Source organism: Pelodiscus sinensis, chromosome 3, assembly GCF_052426305.1.
Source record: "Pelodiscus sinensis isolate ZL-2025 chromosome 3, ASM5242630v1, whole genome shotgun sequence".
Taxonomy (NCBI): domain Eukaryota; kingdom Metazoa; phylum Chordata; order Testudines; family Trionychidae; genus Pelodiscus; species Pelodiscus sinensis.
In genome coordinates, this window is record NC_143054.1 from 182640118 (window position 1) to 182661363 (window position 21246).

The window sequence follows — 21246 nt, forward strand, 5'->3', positions numbered from 1 at the left end:
TGGGCTGCGCTGCTCACCTGGGGGGGAGTGGAGAAGGCTCTCTCCACCGCATGTGCCCTGTTTCATTTCCTACCCTTGGCTCTGCTCTAGGGATGTAAAACGACTAGTGACGCAAAACGACTAGTGACGCGACTAGTCGCTTACCCTCCTTGCTGCCTCTATCAGAGAGAGGCAGCAAGAGGGGAGGGGAAAAACAGGAGCCATGTTGGGGGGAACTGGCTTAAATGGTGCAAGTGGGGACTGAAATGGTTGCCGCTCACGCTGGTTTTCCAAGTAGAAGTCCCGCAAGGAGGGCAGGGTCAGTGGGGGAGTCCCACACACCCTGTAGGGCCTGCCCCTGCTGCCGTCCAGCCCTGGAGCTGCAGCCCAGGCAGCATTCATGCTCTAGTAGGGGCCCAATGACAGCAGTTCTGGCAACTGCATGCAACTTCACCAGCCCCACTCCACCACGTTGCCTGGCCGCCCCGAAGCAGATGCCCGCCACACAGTCCCTCCGGCCAGACCCCGGCTCCCCTGGAGCAGGAACCAGGGCTGTGCACACGAGTAGGGACAGCCTCATCACAGCGTGGTTCCAGCTGCGGCATACGGAACAGTCGCCTGCCACACAGCCCTGCTAGCCAGTCGCGTGGCTGCTGCAGAGTAGGAACAGGGACCATGGTGAGGCCACCCCAGCAGAAATAGCCTCACTGTGACCTGGCTCCAACCGCAGCACACAGGGCAGCTGCCCATCATACAGTCCTGCCGCATCCTACTCAAAATTGGCTCGTGTGCCACTTACGGTACGCGGGCTGTGTGTTGCCGACCCCATGTTCACCAAGCTTGACAAAATACGGTGGGTTAAGATATAGAATGAAATTTCAGCCTTATTTTTGAATTTCGAGGCTTTATGTTAGAGAAAATGCTTAAATAATATAGCTTTGTAACATTCTGTTTTGAATAACAATAATGTATGTTTTTAAAAGTTACTGTTTTATATTTATTTAGTTCCTCACATGATGGGAACTTATAAATATAATTATTTTACGCACAATAGGTTTATCCATATAGAGAAAATTTCTGTATTTCAGAAACAAACTACAATATTATTTCAAAGTCAAAATACAGTAAAGACGATATCAGATTTTTTCAAAATGAAGTGTATATAATAAAGCAAACTATATACTGAAAAATAATTCATATTTCAAATTCTAAAAAGTACTCTTAGCTTTTTACTCAACCAGATTAAGTTGCTTCACTAACATCTTTGTACTGTAATACCTTATTAAAGTAGTCCAACAAGACCGTCCATCTAAACACCGCAGATAACAGCTTATGGTTGTTTTCTTAAATTGCTTTATGTCTTCTATTTCCTCTTCTCTCATGTCTGGTCTCTGAGCTACAAACAGCTGCATGAGGTTAAATAGCTCTTCTACTGCCTAAAATAAACACAACAAACATTAGGATTAAGGTAATCTTTTTTAATAAGCTATTATTTATATTGGGGTGGGCCACCACTTCCTGCAGCTCCCATTTGCCGGGAAGGAAGAACCACAGCCACTGGGAGCTGAGAGCTGCCATACCTATGGATGCTCAGGGTAAACAAAGCGTCTAGTGGCCAGCTAGCGGCTTATCCTGATGAACTGTGTGCTACCTACATGCCCAAGATTTCCCACACCAATTTATATTCTCCTCTTCACAATTGTCCATTAATTCTATTAAGCAATACACTGAAGTGAAATACATGTCTGAATGAAGATGATATTTTTATGTATTTTAGGAGATTAAAAAAATCAGAAAAATACATAGCATTGATATTCTTTAAGCAATATCTTATTAAAAGTAATTTTTTTAATGAATGGAGATGCCTATCTCCTAGAACTAGAAGGGACCTTGAAAGGTCATCAAGTCCAGTCTGCTGCCTTCAAAGCAGGACAAAGTACCATCCCTGACAGATTTTGCCCCATATCCCTAAATGGCCTCCTTAAGAACTGAACTCATAACCCTGGGTTTAGGAGGCCAATGCTCAAACCACTGAGCTATTCGTCCCCCTTAAGTAAATGTCTACCATTTTCTATAGAGTGCTATCTTTATTCATCCTTTACTGTATGAAGTGAGAGAAATATCAACTAATATTCACCAGATTACATATTTTCAAAACAAACTGAATAGGCATATGCCTAACATTCCAAGGACACTGAGATGTCCCTTTATACCAGCAATTATTTTGGGATATCTCAATGCCCATTAATGCAGATTACTGCTACAACTGCACAAATACATAACATTGACAAATCCTGATCCACGTAACTATGAAGTCTTTGATCTTCACTAGAGCAAGAGAAAGTCAGTTTCAGCAAAGCAAATAAATTATCTGGCAGTTATGATATATAGCTGTTTATAATTATTAACTGCAAGAATCCACTTTCAAGAATCAGAAAACTATTTGAGCTAAATCCTGTCTAAGGCCCACATGAATAAGATGAAGTAAGTTGAACTATTTGTTTCAACCAGACACCTTCCATATATCTGATGTCACCCAGATGGTCATGTAGTTTCCTCCCCATTTACAATACCAATCTATTCTGCAAAGTGACTACATCCCAGATAAAGCAGTGAAAAACAAATTAATAAATTCAAACAACTTTTAAAATAATTATATGCATTAACCTGCAAAAAGACATGCTAATTATTTTACGTCAGAAAATAAATTGCGGACAATATTCTTTCTTAAGGTCAGAGAATTGTTAACGTACCAACAATAACTAAGAGATACACACACTTTATAATAATGGAACAAACAACTACCCATTGTTTGCACAAGACACAAATAGACCAAATTCTGTGTCTGCTCCAGCAGCTTAAAGCAGGTGGAAAATTAGTTTAAAAGATTCCCCAGGTATATCTAGCTTTACACTATGCCCCTTCTTTATCTCACAGGAAAGGTTGCTCTTAACTGTTGCTCATGACCAGACTGGCATACAGAAGCTTAAGGATCAGTGGGAACTACAAAGTTGCTTATAAATACCTTTTTACTCCCAGATGCTTTGCTACAGAAGAACTGGTGTTCAGGAGCTGGCCCTATAAGTGTTATAGTTATTCATATCAGGAACTCAAGACTCAATAATATTTTTGTCTTTCAATATGTAAGTTGGTTTTTGTCTAGTTCAAAGTATTTTAAAAAATTACAGTCATGCAATAACTGAGAAGGCATTTAGAACAAGTATCAGAATATCTATTCAGCATAGATGTACTTACTCCTGGATATTGACTGGCATGTGGTGTGAGATTCTTAAAGGCCCACTGGATATTCTGATGAGAAGCCAGCTGTCTTGTGAATGCGGGTGACTGTTCGCAGCATAGCCGCAGAATTCCATAGTAGGCAGGCAGCATCCCACGGTTAAAGAGCACTACATCTTGATCATCATGGTCTGCTAGGATGTAATTGAAGGCAATGTTCTTTGTCACCACAGGATTCTGTACAATAAGGCGCACATTCTCTGGACAGTCCACACACACGTTATACCAAAAAGAGAGCAAAGCCTGTTTATTGTGGTTGGTGGCGATAGCTGGCTCAGAAAGTTTAGGCTGGAAAAGGTTCCATAAGTCCATAAAATAAGTGGAAAACATAAGTTTCTCAGTTTTTGAGATTAAACAGTAAGTCATGAAACTAAAGTAGGGCACTAGTTTAGTAGTACCATGAACAGCAGCATCAACATACAGCTTCGCTCTTGAAAGCAGGCCAAGAAGTACATTGTAGACTTGATGAAGAACTACTGTAGTATCTGGACTGAGAGGCAGGTCACGAGTAGGGATATGCAAGGCTCGAGTTGATCGGAACATCTGACGGAATGAATTGCTTGGAATAAGTGATACCAAAAGGTAGGCTGCAGCTTCAAAATGAAAGAAAAAACAAACCTGTTAAATCTTTAAATAGGACATACAAATTAATATTTATATTGTTACTTTCCATTTATAGTGCTTTTCACTAGTGGATCACAAAGCACTTTATAAAGATGGGTAAATATAATTACAATCAAACTGGAGATGGAAAGACTGACATACAGAACACGTGAGGTGTTCAAGGTCATATAGTGAGTTAAGAGCAGAGTTGAGAATAGAACTCATCTTCTGATTCCAATTCCCCATTTGTTGCCCTGCCCTAACTTCTAGAACAAAATGCATCCCCATTGCAGCTTGTTGCGAAGGTGAAAATTATTAAAATAATTACTAAAATGCTTATTAATTACACAGCTCTAACTACATCTTCAATGTTATCTATAAATGGGAGCTGAAATGACATGCAGTTTCTACACAATCTCCCCACCCAAAGCCATAGAAAATCAATTATAACAGAATGAAGTCTACTACTACTACTACCACCACCACCACCACTCCTACAGAGGTGAGGTTTCTAGGAATAGCTAGGACAGAGGCAACCATGGTAACATGACTCCTATCACAATACCAGGGACCCAGAAGAATTTGGATCTACTGCAGACTTCCAAGGGATCTGCAAGGTAAGGTGCTCAAGCAATTACTAACTTTGGGAGGCGCAGGGATCGGTGGTAAAAGGGATAGCAAAATTCATACCAAGAACGCAAGTATTTAGTGAAAATTCTAAGGATTACCCCCTACACTTTCCCCTGAAACCTCTCATATGAGCTATTTGGACTATACTAATTAAACGATGACAGACACAGACATTTTAAATGTATAATTCAGGTTAATACATCTAATTATGTTTTTTCATAAAGTAAAGATAACATTTATTGATGAGCTACAATAGGTCTCAATCAAGTGAAAATTAGCTTTACTAAAGATAATTATCTCAAGGTGATTAATCTGTGGATGTCAAATACGCACAATAACAAGAAAATTCCATTTCCATTTGAAGAAAATATTACATATAATAATTTATAATCTGAAGAGGCAATTTCTTTAACTTGCATAAAACTTACAAGTTCTCACTCTAGGATAATTGTGTGCCAAAAGAAAACGTTCAACCCAGTTCTCCATATTTTGCAGCACCCAACTGTGGGCTAATTTATTTCGAGGTGTTTGTACTGCCAGCCAATCCAGGCACTGAGATGGGTTGTATTCAATCACCTAAAAGAAAAGAGGAATACAACACAGCAAATAAAACAGTATATTTTTAGTATTTATTGTATCAAAGAGCAACTAATAATTACAATGATTAGTAATTATTGGAGAAATGGTCTGAGGTAAATAGGATGAAGTTTAATAAAGACAAATACAAAGTGCTCCACTTAGGAACAAACAATCAGTTTCATACATACAGAATGGGAAGCGACTGTCTGGGAGGGAGTATGGCAGAAAGGGATCTAGGAGTTATGAGTCAACAGTGTGATGCTGTTGCAAAGAAAGTAAACATGATTCTGGGATGCATTAACAGGTGTGTTGTGAGCAAGACACGAGAAGTCATTCTTCCGCTCTACTCTGCGCTGGTTAGGCTTTAGTTGGAGTATTGTGTCCAGTTCTGGGCACCGCATTTCAAGAAAGATGTGGAGAAATTGAAGAGGGTCCATAGAAGAGCAACGAGAATGATTAAAGGTCTAGAGAACATGACCTATGAGGGAAGACTGAAGGAATTGGGTTTGTTTAGTTTAGAAAAGAGAAGATTGAGGGGGGAACATGATAGCAGTTTTCAGATATCTAAAAGGGTGTCATAAGGAGGAGGGAGAAAACGTGTTCATCTTGGCCTCTGAGGATAGAATAAGAAGCAATGGGCTTAAAGTGCAGCAGGGGAGGTTTAGGTTGGACATTAGGAAAAAGTTCCTAACTGTCAGGGTAGTCAGACACTGGAATAAATTGCCCAGGGAGGTTGTGGAATCTCCATCTCTGGAGATATTTATGAGTAGGTTAGATAAATGTCTATCAGGGATGGTCTAGACAGTATTTGGTCCTGCCATGAGGGTAGGGGACTGGACTCAATGACCTCTCGAAGTCCCTTCCAGTCCTAGTATTCTATGATTCTAGGATATTGGGTCAATGAAATCACATTCAATAGATTTCCTGTCCCAAAGTCATTTTGTACTTCTGACAATCCCATCTACTATTAGAACCAGCAAATCAACTCTATTTACATTTTAATGTATTATTTAAAACATTCTTACAAATTTAACGGGATAACTTCAAGGCCGAAAGGCTTGAAAAACTAACTAATCTTAAAAATAGTCCCATTTGTAAAATATTCGTTTTGTCATTTCTGCCACGATGATGCATACCTCTCATTCTTCAAAGATGTCACTGTGGGATACCTGCTGGTGTTATGGCTGACGGGATAGACAATATCAGGGATTGAACCGATTACCTCTAGAGCTGAACATGTCTTTACTGCTTATGTTGCAGAAAAAGGCTCTCAATGTCTGCAACCTTTCCTCCTTCAATCCCTTATAGTTCATTTCTCCCACAAGATTTACTAATTTGAAGTGATAGGGTGATAGAGAGTGTCCTTATTTGTTTATAAAATGCCCAGCACACTTTGGGTGTTATAAAAACAGACACATTATTTCAATGTTAAGGGCTATCAGCTTATCACTGTTTCTTAGAATGAAAAGCAATGACTAAATGAGAACTTCATACTGATACAGAGTAGAAAGGATGACAATGAACACTTTTGGAGACACTCACTATTTTAGCAGAAAAGAGTGACCAAGGACAAAAAGAATCTAATAATTATTTTGTTCTACATACTGTACCTCCCATATCCTCTGCAGGATGTAAGAAGCAAACGGTGGCATTCCTGGAGGACCACCAGCAAACTCCATTAGCATAGTAAGCAATTTGAAAAAAGGATTGGCTGCCTGCAATGGAAAAAGATAAAATATGCATTTTGATCAATTTTAGTCAACTCAAAAATACTTCCGTAAATATCTATTTTAAACCAAATACTTGCATAAAAATATTTGAAAACAGTCCACATTCAGAAAAAAATTAGTAGGGTTGTTGATTAATTGCAGTTACACATCTGATACACTAAAAAAAATTATGTGTAATTAATTGCAGTTTTAATCATACTGTTAAATAACAGAATATTAATTGAAATTTTATTAAATATTTTAAATGTTTAACTGCATTTTAAAATATATTGATCTCAATTAGCACACTACATACAAAGTGTACAATGCTCACTTATCATTTTACAGTGAAAATATGCGTAAAAATTAATATAAATAAACAGTATTTTTTAATTGACCTCAAACAAGTACAGTACTGAAATCTCTTTCTAGTGAAACTGCAATTTACAAATGTACATTTTTGTTACATCACTGCATTCAAAAACAAAACAATGTAAAACTTTTGTGCCTATAAATCTACTCGGTTCTTCTTGTTCAGCCAATTACTATGAGAAATAAGTTTGTTTAAATTTACAATGTCACCTGAAAATGAGAACAGTCATTTGTGTGGCACTTGTGAAGCTGGCATTGCAAGGTAGTTACATGCCATATATATGTGAAACATTCACGTGTGTTTTCTGGAAAGGTGGCCAAAGCATGAAGACGTGCTTCCATGCTGATGCTCATTAAAAAAAACAATGCCTTACATTTGTGAATGCACTCCTTGGGGGAGAACTGTATGTTTCCTGCTGTTTACTTGCATTCTGCCATATAGGTTAGGTTAGATAGACATCTGTCAGGGATGGTGTAGACGGAGCTTGGTCCTGCCTTAAGGGCGGGGGGCTGGACTCGATGACCTTTCGAGGTCCCTTCCAGTCCTATGATTCTATGATATTTCATATGATAGCAATCTTGGATGATGACTTAGCACATGTTCATTTTAAGAAAACTTTCACTGAAGATTTGATAAAATGAAAAGAAGGTACCAATGTGAAATTTCTAAAGATAACACCACCACTCAATCCAAGGTTTAAGAATCTGAAGTGCCTTCCAAAAATCTGAAGGGAACGAAGTGTGAAGCATGCTTTCAGAAGTCCTAAAAGTGCAACACACAAATGGGCAAACAAGAGAACCCGGACCACCAAAAAGAAATATCAACCTTCTGCTGATGGCATCTGACTCAGAACAAGAAAATGAACATGCCTCGGTCTACACTGCTTTGGATAGTTATCCAGCAGAAACCATCATCAGCCTGGGTGAGCACTGGAATGGTGGTTGAAGCATTAAAGGGACATATGAATCTTTTGTGTATCTGGCACGTAAATACCTTGCTACACTGGCTACAACAGAGACAAGTGAATGCCTGTTCTCAGTTTCAGATGACACTGCAATCAAGAAGAGGCAGCATTATCTCCTGCAAACGTAAACAAACTTGTTTGTCCAAGGAATTATCTGTACAAGGAGCAGGACAGAATGGACTTTCAAGGCTCTTACGTTTTACAAATTGTTTTATTTCTGAATGCAGTTTTTTTTGTATATAATTCTACATTTGTAAATTCAACTTTCATAATAAAGAGATTGCACTACAGTACTTATAGTTAGGTAAACTGAAAAATACTATTTTATTTTATACAGTGCAAATACTCTTAATTAAAATATAAAGTGAGCATTGTGCATTCTGTATTCTGTGTAGTAACTGATATCAACATATTTGAAAATTTTAAAAACACCCAAAATATTTAAATTAATGTTTTTCCGTTATTAACGTGTAATTAAGTGCATGATTAACAATGATAAATTGCTTTAATCACCTGACAATGCTAATTTTATTAAGCTTTGACCTATGTCTAGCTGCAAACTGTTAAATATTCATGCACGTATAGTAAAACTAACACTTATATTCTTTGTATGTTGCAATAAGTAAGATGCAACAAGTAATGATCATATAGGGGCAGGGACAATCATCAGGCAGAACCATGGGCCAAAGACCACCAAACACTTCTGAACAGACCCCAAAATCTTTTTATTTACTTGTTGTTATAATTTTTTATTAATTCTTTTCACTGACATCTGGACCTTGACTATTGCTTGGTCAAGAAATTTGGACTTGTCTAGAAAAATGATTACCTCTGTATTAGAGGGATATTGGTACCACAGCATCATTCACCAGGACAGGATAATTAGAGCCCAGTGCGGATACAAAATTTTGTATCCACATCTGCAAAACAGATTTGCGAATATCCACATCTGTGAACGTGGATACCCATGGATATAAAGCAGATATCCGTGAATTTACAGGACTCTAAAGACAATGTGATAATAGAATTGTAACACTGGAAGGAACTTCAAGAAGTCATCTAGTCCAGTCCCCTACAGAGTAGAGCAGAATTACTTCTCATGTCTTGCTTACAAAACTCCTGCTAAAAAATCCCAGAATGATGTTGGCTTTTTCCCCCCCAACAGTGTTGCACTGCTGACTCATATTTAGTTTGTGGTTTATCATGACCCCCTACCTCCTTTTCTATGGTACTCCTTCCAAGGCAGTCATTTCCCACTTTGTATGTTTGCAAGAGATTGTTCCTTCCTAAGTGGAGAACTTTTCATTTGTCCATTTGTCCAGGCATTTTAAATTATAATCCTATATTCAAAAGCACTTGCAACTCTCTGCCAGCTTGGTATCATCTGCAAACTTCATAAGCGTACTCTCTCTATGCCATTATCCAACTCACTAATGAAGATATGAAACAGAACTGGACCCAGAACAGATCCCTGCAAAATGCCACTCATGCCCTTCCAGTATAACTATGAACCATTGGTAACTACTTCCTGGGAAGGGTTATCCAATGAGTTATGCATCCACCTTCTCCATCTAGGTTATATTTCCTTAGTTTGTTAATGAGAAGGTGATGCGAGATTGTATTAAAAGCCTTACTAAAGTCTAGACATACCATAGCTAATGTTTTCCCTTATCCACAAGGATTGCTGACTTATCAAAGAAATCTATCTGGTTGGTTTGACATGATTTATTCATGACACATTCATACAGATCATTACTGATCACACATTTGACAGCTTGGACATTCTTTTCAGTACAGGGTAGTGAGACACTTGCACATTGCTGGATAATAGACAAATACAGTGCATTGTAAAATAGATGGTATTACTCACACTATAAAATCATCATATTACTTTATTTGCATGATGGGAAACATTTTCAAAGGTGTCTGTCTCAGGAACCCAAAACCTTGACAATTTTACCCAAACCCAATCAATCATTTTTTAATCAAGATTCAAACTGATCATTAACTTAGAGTTACCTCTGAAAGTACCCAAACATTTGTAACCTATCATATTGGCTCTGATTTAATTTTTTTTAAGTTTTCTAAAACTTAACTAAATATTGTAATTTTTGGCTGTCAAAAGATTATTTTAGTATTTAAAACAGAAAAAGATTAAGAAATGATTGAGTAAATAAGTAGTTTCTTGACATACCTCAGGAGTCAACTTTGCTATAGATGTGAAAAGCATAGACACAATCTTAAAAACAAAAAGAAACAAAAACATTGTTACACTAATGTTTGCTCAGTTATAATTAGGGATGTCAAAGTATAAACAAGTTAACCTTCTCAATTACACACAAGGGACTACTTCCCCTGTTGCCTCTGTCAGGCGGAGGGGGTAGGTGGGAACCAGCTTTTCTATCTGCCCCCTTGCACTGCTCCCTCTGTATCAGAAGCGGCAGTGCAGAAGGGCAGGGAGGGAGCAACATGGTGGGGGGCGGGAGCAGCAGACAGCTCCGTAGGAGCCGCTCCCATGAGCGCCTGCTCTTGCCTGCCCTCCCACCACACTGCTGACACTAATATAGAGGCAACGGTGGTGGGGAGCTGACAGCTCCCCCCATGCACTGGCTCCTGCAGAACCACCTTCCCCCATCCTAGTGTGTAAATGTATAGCTGCTGAAAATTTCAGAAAGTACACATTTACCAAAATAAATTAATTTTAACATCTCTAACTATAATACTAAATTGCCCCAGTGTACTTTTCAGATAATCTCTCTCAAAAAATATCAGCAGCAGGGGTTGGTACTTACGTGTTCGGCAAGTCGATTATTGTACCGACAAAGGCTGAAAATGAGATTGCAGGTTTGCCTGATATTGATGCCATCACGGATATGTTGAAACAAGAAAGGAAAACCCTGCAACAAGCACCAAGGCATTATTACATCTGACAACTTTTAATGAATCTTTTTTCAAGATAGTTGGTTGTACTTTCTAATTTATAAGTATTACCTTCCCTCCTGTTAATGCTGCCATGTCATTCTGTGACAAAGTCAAGTGCCTATAATACAACAAAATATATATCGCTTTAGTAAAGAAACCATGAAACTGAATTTATGAACTGAGTATGTTCCTCTCTACTATAAATTTTAGTGTTTATAAGTAGTGAAAAAAATTCATTAAATTAAAGCTGCTTCAGATTGAAACTCTGAAATCCAGGACTCTGGTTTGGCAACATCCTTAGACCGGCAAGACAACAGATGTTGCTGGATTAGACAGCCTCGGAGAGTGAATCAGCTGGGAGCCCTAACCCCTGGGAGCTGCGGCCACCAAGACAGCAGCAGCAAAAGCAGAGCAGCTGGCAAGGGATCCTTGAGAGAGCGCAGCAGAAGCAAGCCCAGTAAACCCCATCCCCGGGGAGTCCTGGCTGGGCAGAGGAGAAGGGGGTCACTGTAGCTGGGGAACTCCGTCCCCAGGAAGCCCCAGTGGGCTGGAGCCCAAGTCCAAGCCCTGCAGGCAGAAGGTCAGTGGCAGTGGGGCCGGAGCAGAGGCAGCTGCTGAGAAGCTGTTGGCAGGGGACCTTCCCATATCCGGCAAATACCCTCATTTGGAACGGGTCAGGTCCTGAGGTTGCTGGATAAGGGAGGTCCTCCTGTACTATAATTTAACATTCTACATAGTTAAAAAGTAGGCCCATGAAATGATTGCTCAATGATCTTACTAGGAACTTCAGTCATTTGGTCAGCCAAGAAATTAATGTTAACCTATAGAACTCCTTTGCCAGAGGAGGTTGTGAAGGCCAGAACTTTTAGCAGGTTTCAAAAAATAACTAGATAAATTCATGGAGGATAGGTCCATCAATGGCTATTTGCTAGGATGGACTAGAATGGTGTTCTTAGCGTCTGTCAAAAGCTGGGACTGGGCAACAGAGAATGGATCATTTGATGATTACCTATTCTGTTCATTCCCTCTGAGGGCACCTGGCATTGGCCACTGTCAGGATACTGGGCTAGATGGACCTTTGGTCTGACCAAGTATGACCATTCTTATCGTTAAAAATGCCTAAACACACTGCGTCAAGTACAATCTCAGTCACCCCAGTGTAAAAACAGAGTAACTTCCGATTGACACAGTATAACCAAAATCAGAATCTTTTCCTTGGAAGTTCTTGCCTTTCTGAGCGAGACTGTTCAACCAGAAGAGCAATCAGGGCAATCATCTTTTCAAGTGCAGCAGGCCTGTATTTTTCTTCTGCTAAGGAAAGAATGTCTTCCTCCTCCTCCTCCTCTTCTCCTTCCTCTTCAGACAGCACTTCAACTTGTGGCTGGAAAAATGGGGGGAGGGAAACCATAAACTCAGTAACAAAGACTTCTAATTTCTCTCTCAATTTTGAGCATTCCAAACAGCCTAATTTGATAGAACAAAGCAATTCAGACAGGCTGCTCATGCTATTCAGACATGCTAATCATCTGCTTTCCATTTTCAAATATTTGGATGTGAAAAATACACAGTACAAATTCAACAGCTGGGTTGAGGTCACCCTATTTAACAATTTATGATAATTAAATTACTTGCTAAGAAATTTCAAGCAAGTTTAGAAGTGTACATCTTAGCTGATAGTTTACATGATACAAATTGTTGTCGTAAAAGACAATATTACTGCCAGTCTCAGCAGAAAAGCCAAGGACTAAATGGGTATGAAAACTGACCTAGGACATTCTACATTAGCATTGAAGCACACTGATTGGACAATATAAGGAACCTGAATGTCTGCTGTTAATTCTATCCTAAAGAGAAAACTTCAGTATACAGCATAATCAAACAAGCATTTTTCAGAAACACAACATTCACATGAAATTAACTTATTATTTATTTTTTTAAATGAAACAATTTACCAAACAGTTTACTGAATATTTACTGATTATTATGTGTTGGCTGGCAAATCAAGAAAAGAAGCAAAAGGATTACTTAGTCTAAAAGCTTTTTAAAAAAAATATATTTTTTTTCATATATTTTAAACTTACGTTTTCGGGTCCTTTAGTTCCCATGTAAAAATGAACCATTGTTGATATGGCTTGCAATGAAAGCAAGAACTGGCTCTGAAAATGTAAGTATTGAATTATTTGAATAATATACATACTTACATTTATATATACATACAATTTCTTAAGCTACAAAAGCAATATTCACCTCTTCTTCTCCCATTTTGGCAAATTCATAAAGAAAGGCAAAGTACTCTGTGAGATGTTTACTGTGAGGCTTTACACCATGCTCCATAATTGACAAGAGTGTCTTCACGAAGCGAGTTACACATGAACGACTACCAATATCTTCCACGGGACCATCCATGTCATCTGAACTGAAAACACAGTTCAATTTAGAAAGTTGATATAGTATGTTAAACTTGCATTAGACACAACGATCTCGAACCTGCCCAAATAGAATTCAACTAACTTATGTTCATATATTCCATTCTTACTGTAAAGACTCAAAGCTATAAACACTCTACCAGCTATGATAAATATACTATGGATGACAATTATACATCACAATATAATAACACGAATTATAAATGGCGCCCAACACTGAAATACTTCTCAATATTATGAGGGTGAAAATAAATTTATTAAAGCATGGTTATAGTCAGAAGAGGAATTTTATAAAAAAGCATAATAGGATTTCATATTTAGTCTCATCTCTGATATCCATGTCAAATGTTCTCAGTTATCAGATCAGATGATGATTACTATTCAGGTATCTTATGGTGTAATTTGGAAATATGAATTGTGTCCAGCAGATACATTTACCTATATTTTAGGTGTTTTAGACAAATGATAGAGATACAGGTACCAGGAAAAAAAGGTGTCAATCATGCTTAGAAAATTTCTCGTTTGTCTTGTTTATCAAATATTTTGTTTTATACTTAAAAAATGAGCTGAATCCTTTCTCTTCTATCCCCAGAATGTACTCTTCCTGAATAATGTCTAGCTATAAGCAGCCTGACATACTAACTCAATTTTCTAGCACCTTCTACTTCTTTTCACTAGGGATGTAAAATCCCGGTTAATCATGAGGAAGAGGGACAGACAGCAAAGGCTGGCAGCCCCAAGTGTGGGTAGGTGTAGGTGGCTTCTGCTGGCAGCTGCCCTACGCTTAGGGCTGCTGGCTTCCTCCCTCCCCCCATGCTTGGGGGCTGCCACTGCTGGACTTCCCCCCACACTTAGTGCTGTCGGCAGCAGGAGCTAGCAGCCCGAGTAGGGTGGCTGTCTTCTCCAGCTTCTGCTCCCAATAGGGCTGCTCTTGAATACCAGGTACACAGTTACCTTTTCACATGCTTACTTCTCACACCCTTCCCAAGGAGACAAATAGACACATTGCTTGTTCATTTTCTTCAGATACATTTTTAGCTTCAGTAGTTATGCCATCACTATTACCAAGAGAAACTGTCGATATTGTGCCATAGTACCTGAGCCAATTTTGCTTCTTTTGGAAAACAAAGTTTCAGAAAGGGCCATGTTTCCTGAAATTACTTATGGGTGCTAAGGAGAGTACAGGAATCTCATATTTTGGGAAAGAGGAAGTGGCTTTCCACACCTACATGACACTATGATACTGCTTGAGGTACCAGGTGTCTTTATCCTTCTCACAGCAACCTGGTCTTAATGAAGTCTTTTAGTAGCAGTAGAGCCTATCTTTCAGCTCTAGTGGTGAAATTTTAAGCTCAACACCCTTTGTAAAGCAAAGTATGGTGATAAAATTCCAGAATCTTGCAGAGGAGAGAGAGATTATAGAAGAATCTTCACCAATACCTCATGGGGGGGGGGGGTCTGAGAGGGGATTGGATAGCAGCCTTCAATTTCCTGAAGGGAGGTTCCAAAGAGGATGGAGAGAGGCTGTTTTCATTAATGACAGATGGCAGAACAAGGAGCAATGGTCTCAAGTTACAGTGGGGGAGGTCTAGGTTGGATATTAGAAAAAATTATTTCATTAGGAAGGAGGTGAAGTACTGGAGTGGGTACCTAGGGAGGTGGTGGAATCTCCATCCCTAGAGGTTTTTAAGTCCCAGCTTGACAAAGTCTAGGATGAGATGATTTAGTTGAGATTGGTCCTGCTTTGGGCAGAGGGCTGGACTCGATAACCTCCTGAGGTCTCTTCCAGCCCTAGGATTCCCACCCACAGTGCACACCTGCCTACTGTGAGGAGGAGCTGCTCTAGCCCCCTCTTGTTAACAAAAACCAGTAAGGGTGATGCTTACCAGTTAACCATTCACATCCCCAACCTTTACATCTCCACTCCACAAGGAAGAGGAAAGGTCAAGAACTTTCACACACCACAAAAGGAAAATGCTATTACATTTACTCCATGATGATGTAATTTCTCTGACCTCACTGAGGGTAACAGAGAAAATTCAGAGATGACTGCTGGAATCTGCAAAGAGCTTTAAACAGCCCACAGAGGTATGAACTATCCCATTCATCCAAACTGAGTGTGTTAATTCAGACCCCCAAAGATGGTAATTTAAAATGTTGGTATTATTAAATATTTCAGAGCTGCCCAAACATTTAAGAAAGAGGTCAATAGATCTATTCTAACTGCTGTGAGCATCGGATCGTGACCGACAAAGCCTGGCTCCCCTCTGCGATGAATTTGGCTGGCTACTAGATTGATCCAGACTCTGGACTGGTAAGAGGGGGGGGAGGGGGTGCGCGCACGTGTGTGTGTGTGTGTGTGTGTGTGTGTGTGTGTGTGTGTGTCGTATGCTACTGTTGTATTCTCAATAAATGTAGAGTACTGCCTTTTCCCCTATAAAAGATCTCGTGTTTTGTATAAGCATAACATATGGGTGCCTCTTTTTGGTATTATAGGTAGCTGCCATTTTGGAAAGGACTGCCTTTTTTCAGAGATGAAAGGTCAGAGGGGAGCCCTATGGTGCATCTGAACTCCACAAACGGGGAGACAACCCACAAAGCCCAATGGGGCATCCAAAATGAGCAGCCATACTAACATCCTGGGCCAGGGAGGCTCTGGGGGTGTGTTTGGTCCTTCTCCTACATCTCTGCAGACTTAAGCAGACATTTCATGCAACAATTATACTTGGTTAATGTTTTCAAGTTTTTTTCCTTAATCATGAGGGCTAGAAACAAGGGATTTTCTAAAAAATGAATTCTGACATATAGTCACCATACGACTACTGTGAGTGGGGTCCCAGGACAGTCTATGTTTATGCTTATCCAGACAGCTCAAAGGTCTAGCTGAATCCCACAGAGAAAGAATCAAGGCTAAATTCGGAAGAACCCACAAGTTCAAGTTTTAAAGTAACACAAGTGGTCAGAACTTAGCAGGTAGCTGGCGCTTAGGAGAGCATCACTGCCTTCCCCCATTACTTTCTCACTGTTCACAAGATTAGACTCCTTATGTGTTTATATTGTGCTGCCACCAATATAGAAGCAAATGACTGACACACAGAAACCAGTAGTAGCATGATTTGACAGTGCCTAATACAGGTATTTTAACTCCAATTTCTATGGGTACACATAACTTACTTCTTCAACATTGTCAAGCTCCTAAACAATCCACATATCCTTTGTCCTATGTGGATTCTGAAGAACTTGTGGTTCTCCAGATTGTTTCACTAAGTCATATACCCCACAGATCCATACCCTGATCCCTTTCTTTGAAACTCGTCTTGAAGAAATAATTTGCTACAGAGCTTCAGATTACTTTTATCTGACCCATAGTTTCCGCTGACCTAATAAGGTCAGCCACAGGCCTTGTGGAATTTAGAAGGTCTGCAGGGAAGTAAAACTGGAAGAGACAGAAGAATCAGAGTTTAGAACTTAGAAAAGGGAGGTAAAGGAGTACAAAGGAACTGATTCACAGAGGCTCAGTGCAGAATTGAGCCAGAGATTACATGGGTTCCTAAACTCCACAGTGTTTCCTGTCCCTCTGTCCTGTGGCTTCCAGTACTCTATAGAGCTCCTACCATCGTTGCTCTCTTGGGCCCACAGAGCCATGAAATTAAGAAGCTCTGCAACTTATCTTCTTCCATGTCTTCCAATTAAGATCAAAACATTAATAAAAATTTTTAAAAACCCAAGAAATTCCAAGACAAAATCTTTTTGTTACACAAAAAATAAGCGGCAACTTAGAGAATTCAAAGTTAAACTAAAAATCATCTGAAATATTAAAATATATTTAAAAGTACAGATAAAACAACATTAACTCTTGTCCATAGTGATGCCCAGAGGAAAAAAAACTCTTATTCACACAAAACATAACATTTTGTCTCATTAGTGAGTACAAAAACTAGGGTATTCTCTCAACATAAAGCCCTAAAAGAAAATAAACTTCTATTTTCTGCTCCGAAAATTGTATATTAAAAGCTATCCCATATTGCAAGCACCTTTGGCAACACAGTGAATTATATTAGTACTGCAAACTGAGCCCAATGCACGAAAATTCAGCTATTTGCTTTTTCAGAGTCCCATATTACAAGCAGCAATGAACGTTCTAAAATTAGAAATGAAGTAAAAACTTTGCTGATGATTAGTAAAAAGCACAACAGAACCTAGCAAGTTCTTCCACTGCTATAAGAGCTTTGTAATGCTAAACAGTATTACAGCTACAGGCACTCCCCGACTTACTAATATACCGACTTATGACCATCTGTACTTACGACCAACCTCCCATGAATCCCATTATAATATTTGAGTTGAGAACCAAGTTTTTCAAACAGCACGGGCAGCGCGTTTAAGGGTATTTCCAAAGTACGACCAAATCAAGTTACAACCAGGTGTTCGGAACGTAACCTGTTCGTAAGTCAGGGACTGCCTGTAAAAGTTTGGTTTGTCGGTGTGTCTGTTTGTGTCTATTTGTCTCCCAGCTGGGGGCCATGCGACCCTCTGCAGCAGCCATGGACAAGTGCTTTTCACCTGGCTCCAAACAGTTGGGGTGAGAGAGGGATGGGGTTGCCCTCTCTGCCCAGGGAAGCCTGCATACTGAATCTCTCATTCCAGCCCCACCCATCTAGCCCTGTATCCTGTCTGCCGACAGTGGCCAGCACCAGGTGCCCCAGAGAGGGTGGACCGAAGACAATGATCAAGCGATTTGTTTCCTGCCATCCCTCTCCAGCCTCTGACAAACAAAGGCCAAGGACACCATTTTATCCCCTGGCTAATAGCCTTTTATGGACCTAACCTCCATGAAATTATCTAGCTTCTCTTTCAACTCTATTATAGTCCTAGCCTTCACAGCCTCCTCTGGCAAGGAGTTCCACAGGTTGACTACACGCTGTGTGAAGAAGAACTTTCTTTTATTAGTTTTAAACCTGCTACCCATTAATTTCATTTGGTGTCCTCTAGTTCTTCTATTTAGGGAACTAATAAATAAGGGTATGTCTACACTACCACCCTAGTTCGAACTAGGGTGGTAATGTAGTCAACCGGAGTTGCAAATGAAGCCCGGGATTTGAATTTCCCGGGCTTCATTTGCATGTTGCCGGGCGCCACCATTTTTAAACGTCTGCTAGTTCGGACTCCGTGCCCTGCGGCTACACGCGGCACGAACTAGGTAGTTCGGACTAGGCTTCCTATTCCGAACTACCGTGACTCCTCGTTTGAACGTGGAAATTTGAATTTCCCGGGCTTCATTTGCAACTCCGGTTGACTACATTACTACCCTAGTTCGAACTAGGGTGGTAGTGTAGACAAACCCTAACTTTTCTTTATCGGCCCTCTTCACACCACTCACGATTTTATAGACCTCTATCATATCCCCCCTCAGTCTCCTCTTTTCTAAACTGAAAAGTCCCAGTCTCTTTAATGAAGAAAAAATCAAACTTATTTGAGCCAAGGACCCGAGCAACACCGGGTAAATTTTCTAGTTTAAGATAATTTAATAAGCAAATCTTTGACATAGATAAAGCACATTTAATTAAAAATAAGAAAATATTTTACCAGTCTTCCATTCCTGGTTGCAGATACAGATGTGCATGCACTGGTCTGAGTCTCTGTATCACATGAATACATAAGCGCTGGAACATCTGAAAAAGGATGAGTTATAAAATACTTATTTTGTTCATTTGTTTAAATGTGTGTGTATAGTACAGCATGTCCAGATTCCAAAACCCTATATGCCCCAGTACTACATTTTCAAAATTACTGTAAAGATTAAGATGGTAATAAATACTCTAATTGCTGTCATGTTTCAGTATCAATCTCTAATGTGACAGTCAAACTTGATTTTAACGAACACACTTCATAGCAGGTACCTAGATATGGTCTTACTATTACTTTGTATTACAATGAAGTTGGCACCTGACAATGCTTGTCATAAAGGTTACACAATAGTGTAGATAGAGGAGGTGGCAGTGTGGGGTGGGGGAAGGAGGGCAGGCAACACTGTGGAACCGGTGAGCACTGGCTACTGTCTGCCCCTCCCCCAACTGCCTCCATAGAAAGCAGCAAGGCGGATCAGGCGGGTCCACAGAGCCGGCATGCATGAAGAGACAGCTTAAAAGCTGGCTCCCTGCATGCATCAGCTCCTGCCTGCCCCCTCTCACCTCCATATTGCTGCTGCTCTATAAATTTCCACAAATCATAAATAAGGATGAAGCAAGAAATGACAGCTATATGCACCAATGTGAACTGTCAAGATTATTGTACAATTAGTTTAGATTATTGTACAATAAACCATTTTTGCTTATAGATCAAATAGGCATTTTTTGTATAAAAGTATGTTTTTCTTACCTGCCTCACAATTTGATTGGGACACTTGATTAGAATCTGCATTGGCCACCAATCGTCATCAGCCATCCGATCTAAAAACCACTGCATAAAATACATATTATATATTCTTTATTGCACATTCTAAATTAATGGTCATACTGTATTATTCTTTTGTCTTAGTCATACTTTAATATGCTATTAAAATTTAGAAGGCTATTATTATTATTATTATTATTAAAACAGAAAATGCAAGTCCAAGAGAAGTCTGAAAATTCTTTTGTCCTTGGGGAATGAAGAAAGAGAGAAAACAGTAACAATAAATATGAGTTTTCATGTATTAGCATTAATATCCTTTATTCCAGGACTTCTAAGGTTTCGGATCCAGAGAAGCCCTCCCTTTTTCAGAAGGGTGCTTAAGGATTGGGTCTACCTTAAATATGCAATTAAATCCCATCTAAGTCAGTGAGACTTATGTTTATATTTAAGATTAAGCACACACTGAAGTGCTTTGCAGAAGACTGACTCCTAGGTGATTCCTCAATCAGTGCCTAAATACTTTTTAAAGGTGAGTAAGCATTATCTCTATTTTACATTTGGAGAGTCACTGTGAGATTAAATGGCTTACCCGAGTCAGATGTTGAGATGCCATTGGGAGTAGAACTGAGGCCTCCTGACTCACAGAATTATGGTCTAGTCACTAAACCATGTTACCACTTTAGAATGAACAATTCACAAGTTCTTATTTTTTTTCTTGGTTTAATACTATTTTAGCATGTTGTTCTGTCCTTTCCATCCATGTGGCAACATTATTTGGACATACCTTCATCTTAAGACTGCAACCTCTTTCTCCCAGCTTGTTCCTTGCCCATGTTTTTTGTCTGTGCTAAAATCATCTTCCTTCCACAAAACTCCTACTACCTCACTCCATTCTTCCCTACCTTTACTCTGGCTCCCCACATCAAGTTCAAGCCTTCATCTTCACCAGAAAGGCTGTATAGGAGTTTGCTCTTGCCTAGCTCTCTACTCTTACTTCTTCTTACTCCCTTTCTTACCCTCTTCATTCTACCCCAGCCTCCTGTGTTACTGCTCCTTTTGTTCTTTTTCCTTGTTTTCATGCATTCTTCCATGTTGTGCGTTATGCATGAGATTCCGTTCTCACATCTACTATGCAAGTGATCAACCTCACATCACATAAACTACTCTACAAAACCTATCAATATTAAACAAACAGCCCAAGAGGACAACTGTGCCTACTACTAAAGACATAAAAGACTTTGCTCTGTGACCTGCCTACAAGGTCACCAGATGAGGAGGCAGTGTCAGCCACTTAGTTTCTGTAGGGGTATGTCTAGACCAGTGGTCCCCAACGCGGTGCCCGCGGGCGCCATGGCGCCCGCCGGGGCATTT

General features: G+C 39.6%; 1 protein-coding gene across 5 annotated transcripts in view; it reads right to left on the reverse strand.

Annotated features, from left to right (window-relative positions):
• The window catches only part of USP34 (ubiquitin specific peptidase 34), a 247534-nt gene that overhangs the window by 36705 nt on the left and 189583 nt on the right, over window positions 1–21246 (reverse strand). For all 5 annotated transcript variants that reach the window (XR_012903003.2, XM_075925544.2, XM_075925543.2 and 2 more), the window contains 12 exons: window positions 19861–19941; window positions 19069–19154; window positions 13304–13472; window positions 13138–13212; window positions 12286–12437; window positions 11126–11174; window positions 10927–11031; window positions 10329–10373; window positions 6699–6803; window positions 4938–5085; window positions 3235–3869; window positions 1258–1415 (listed from right to left, as the gene is read on the reverse strand). Coding sequence is in view for 4 of the 5 variants with exons in the window: in XM_075925544.2 (XP_075781659.2) it covers window positions 1258–1415; window positions 3235–3869; window positions 4938–5085; window positions 6699–6803; window positions 10329–10373; window positions 10927–11031; window positions 11126–11174; window positions 12286–12437; window positions 13138–13212; window positions 13304–13472; window positions 19069–19154; window positions 19861–19941 (1808 nt within the window). In the remaining variant the exon portion in view is untranslated. The remainder of the gene's footprint in view (window positions 1–1257; window positions 1416–3234; window positions 3870–4937; window positions 5086–6698; window positions 6804–10328; window positions 10374–10926; window positions 11032–11125; window positions 11175–12285; window positions 12438–13137; window positions 13213–13303; window positions 13473–19068; window positions 19155–19860; window positions 19942–21246) is intronic.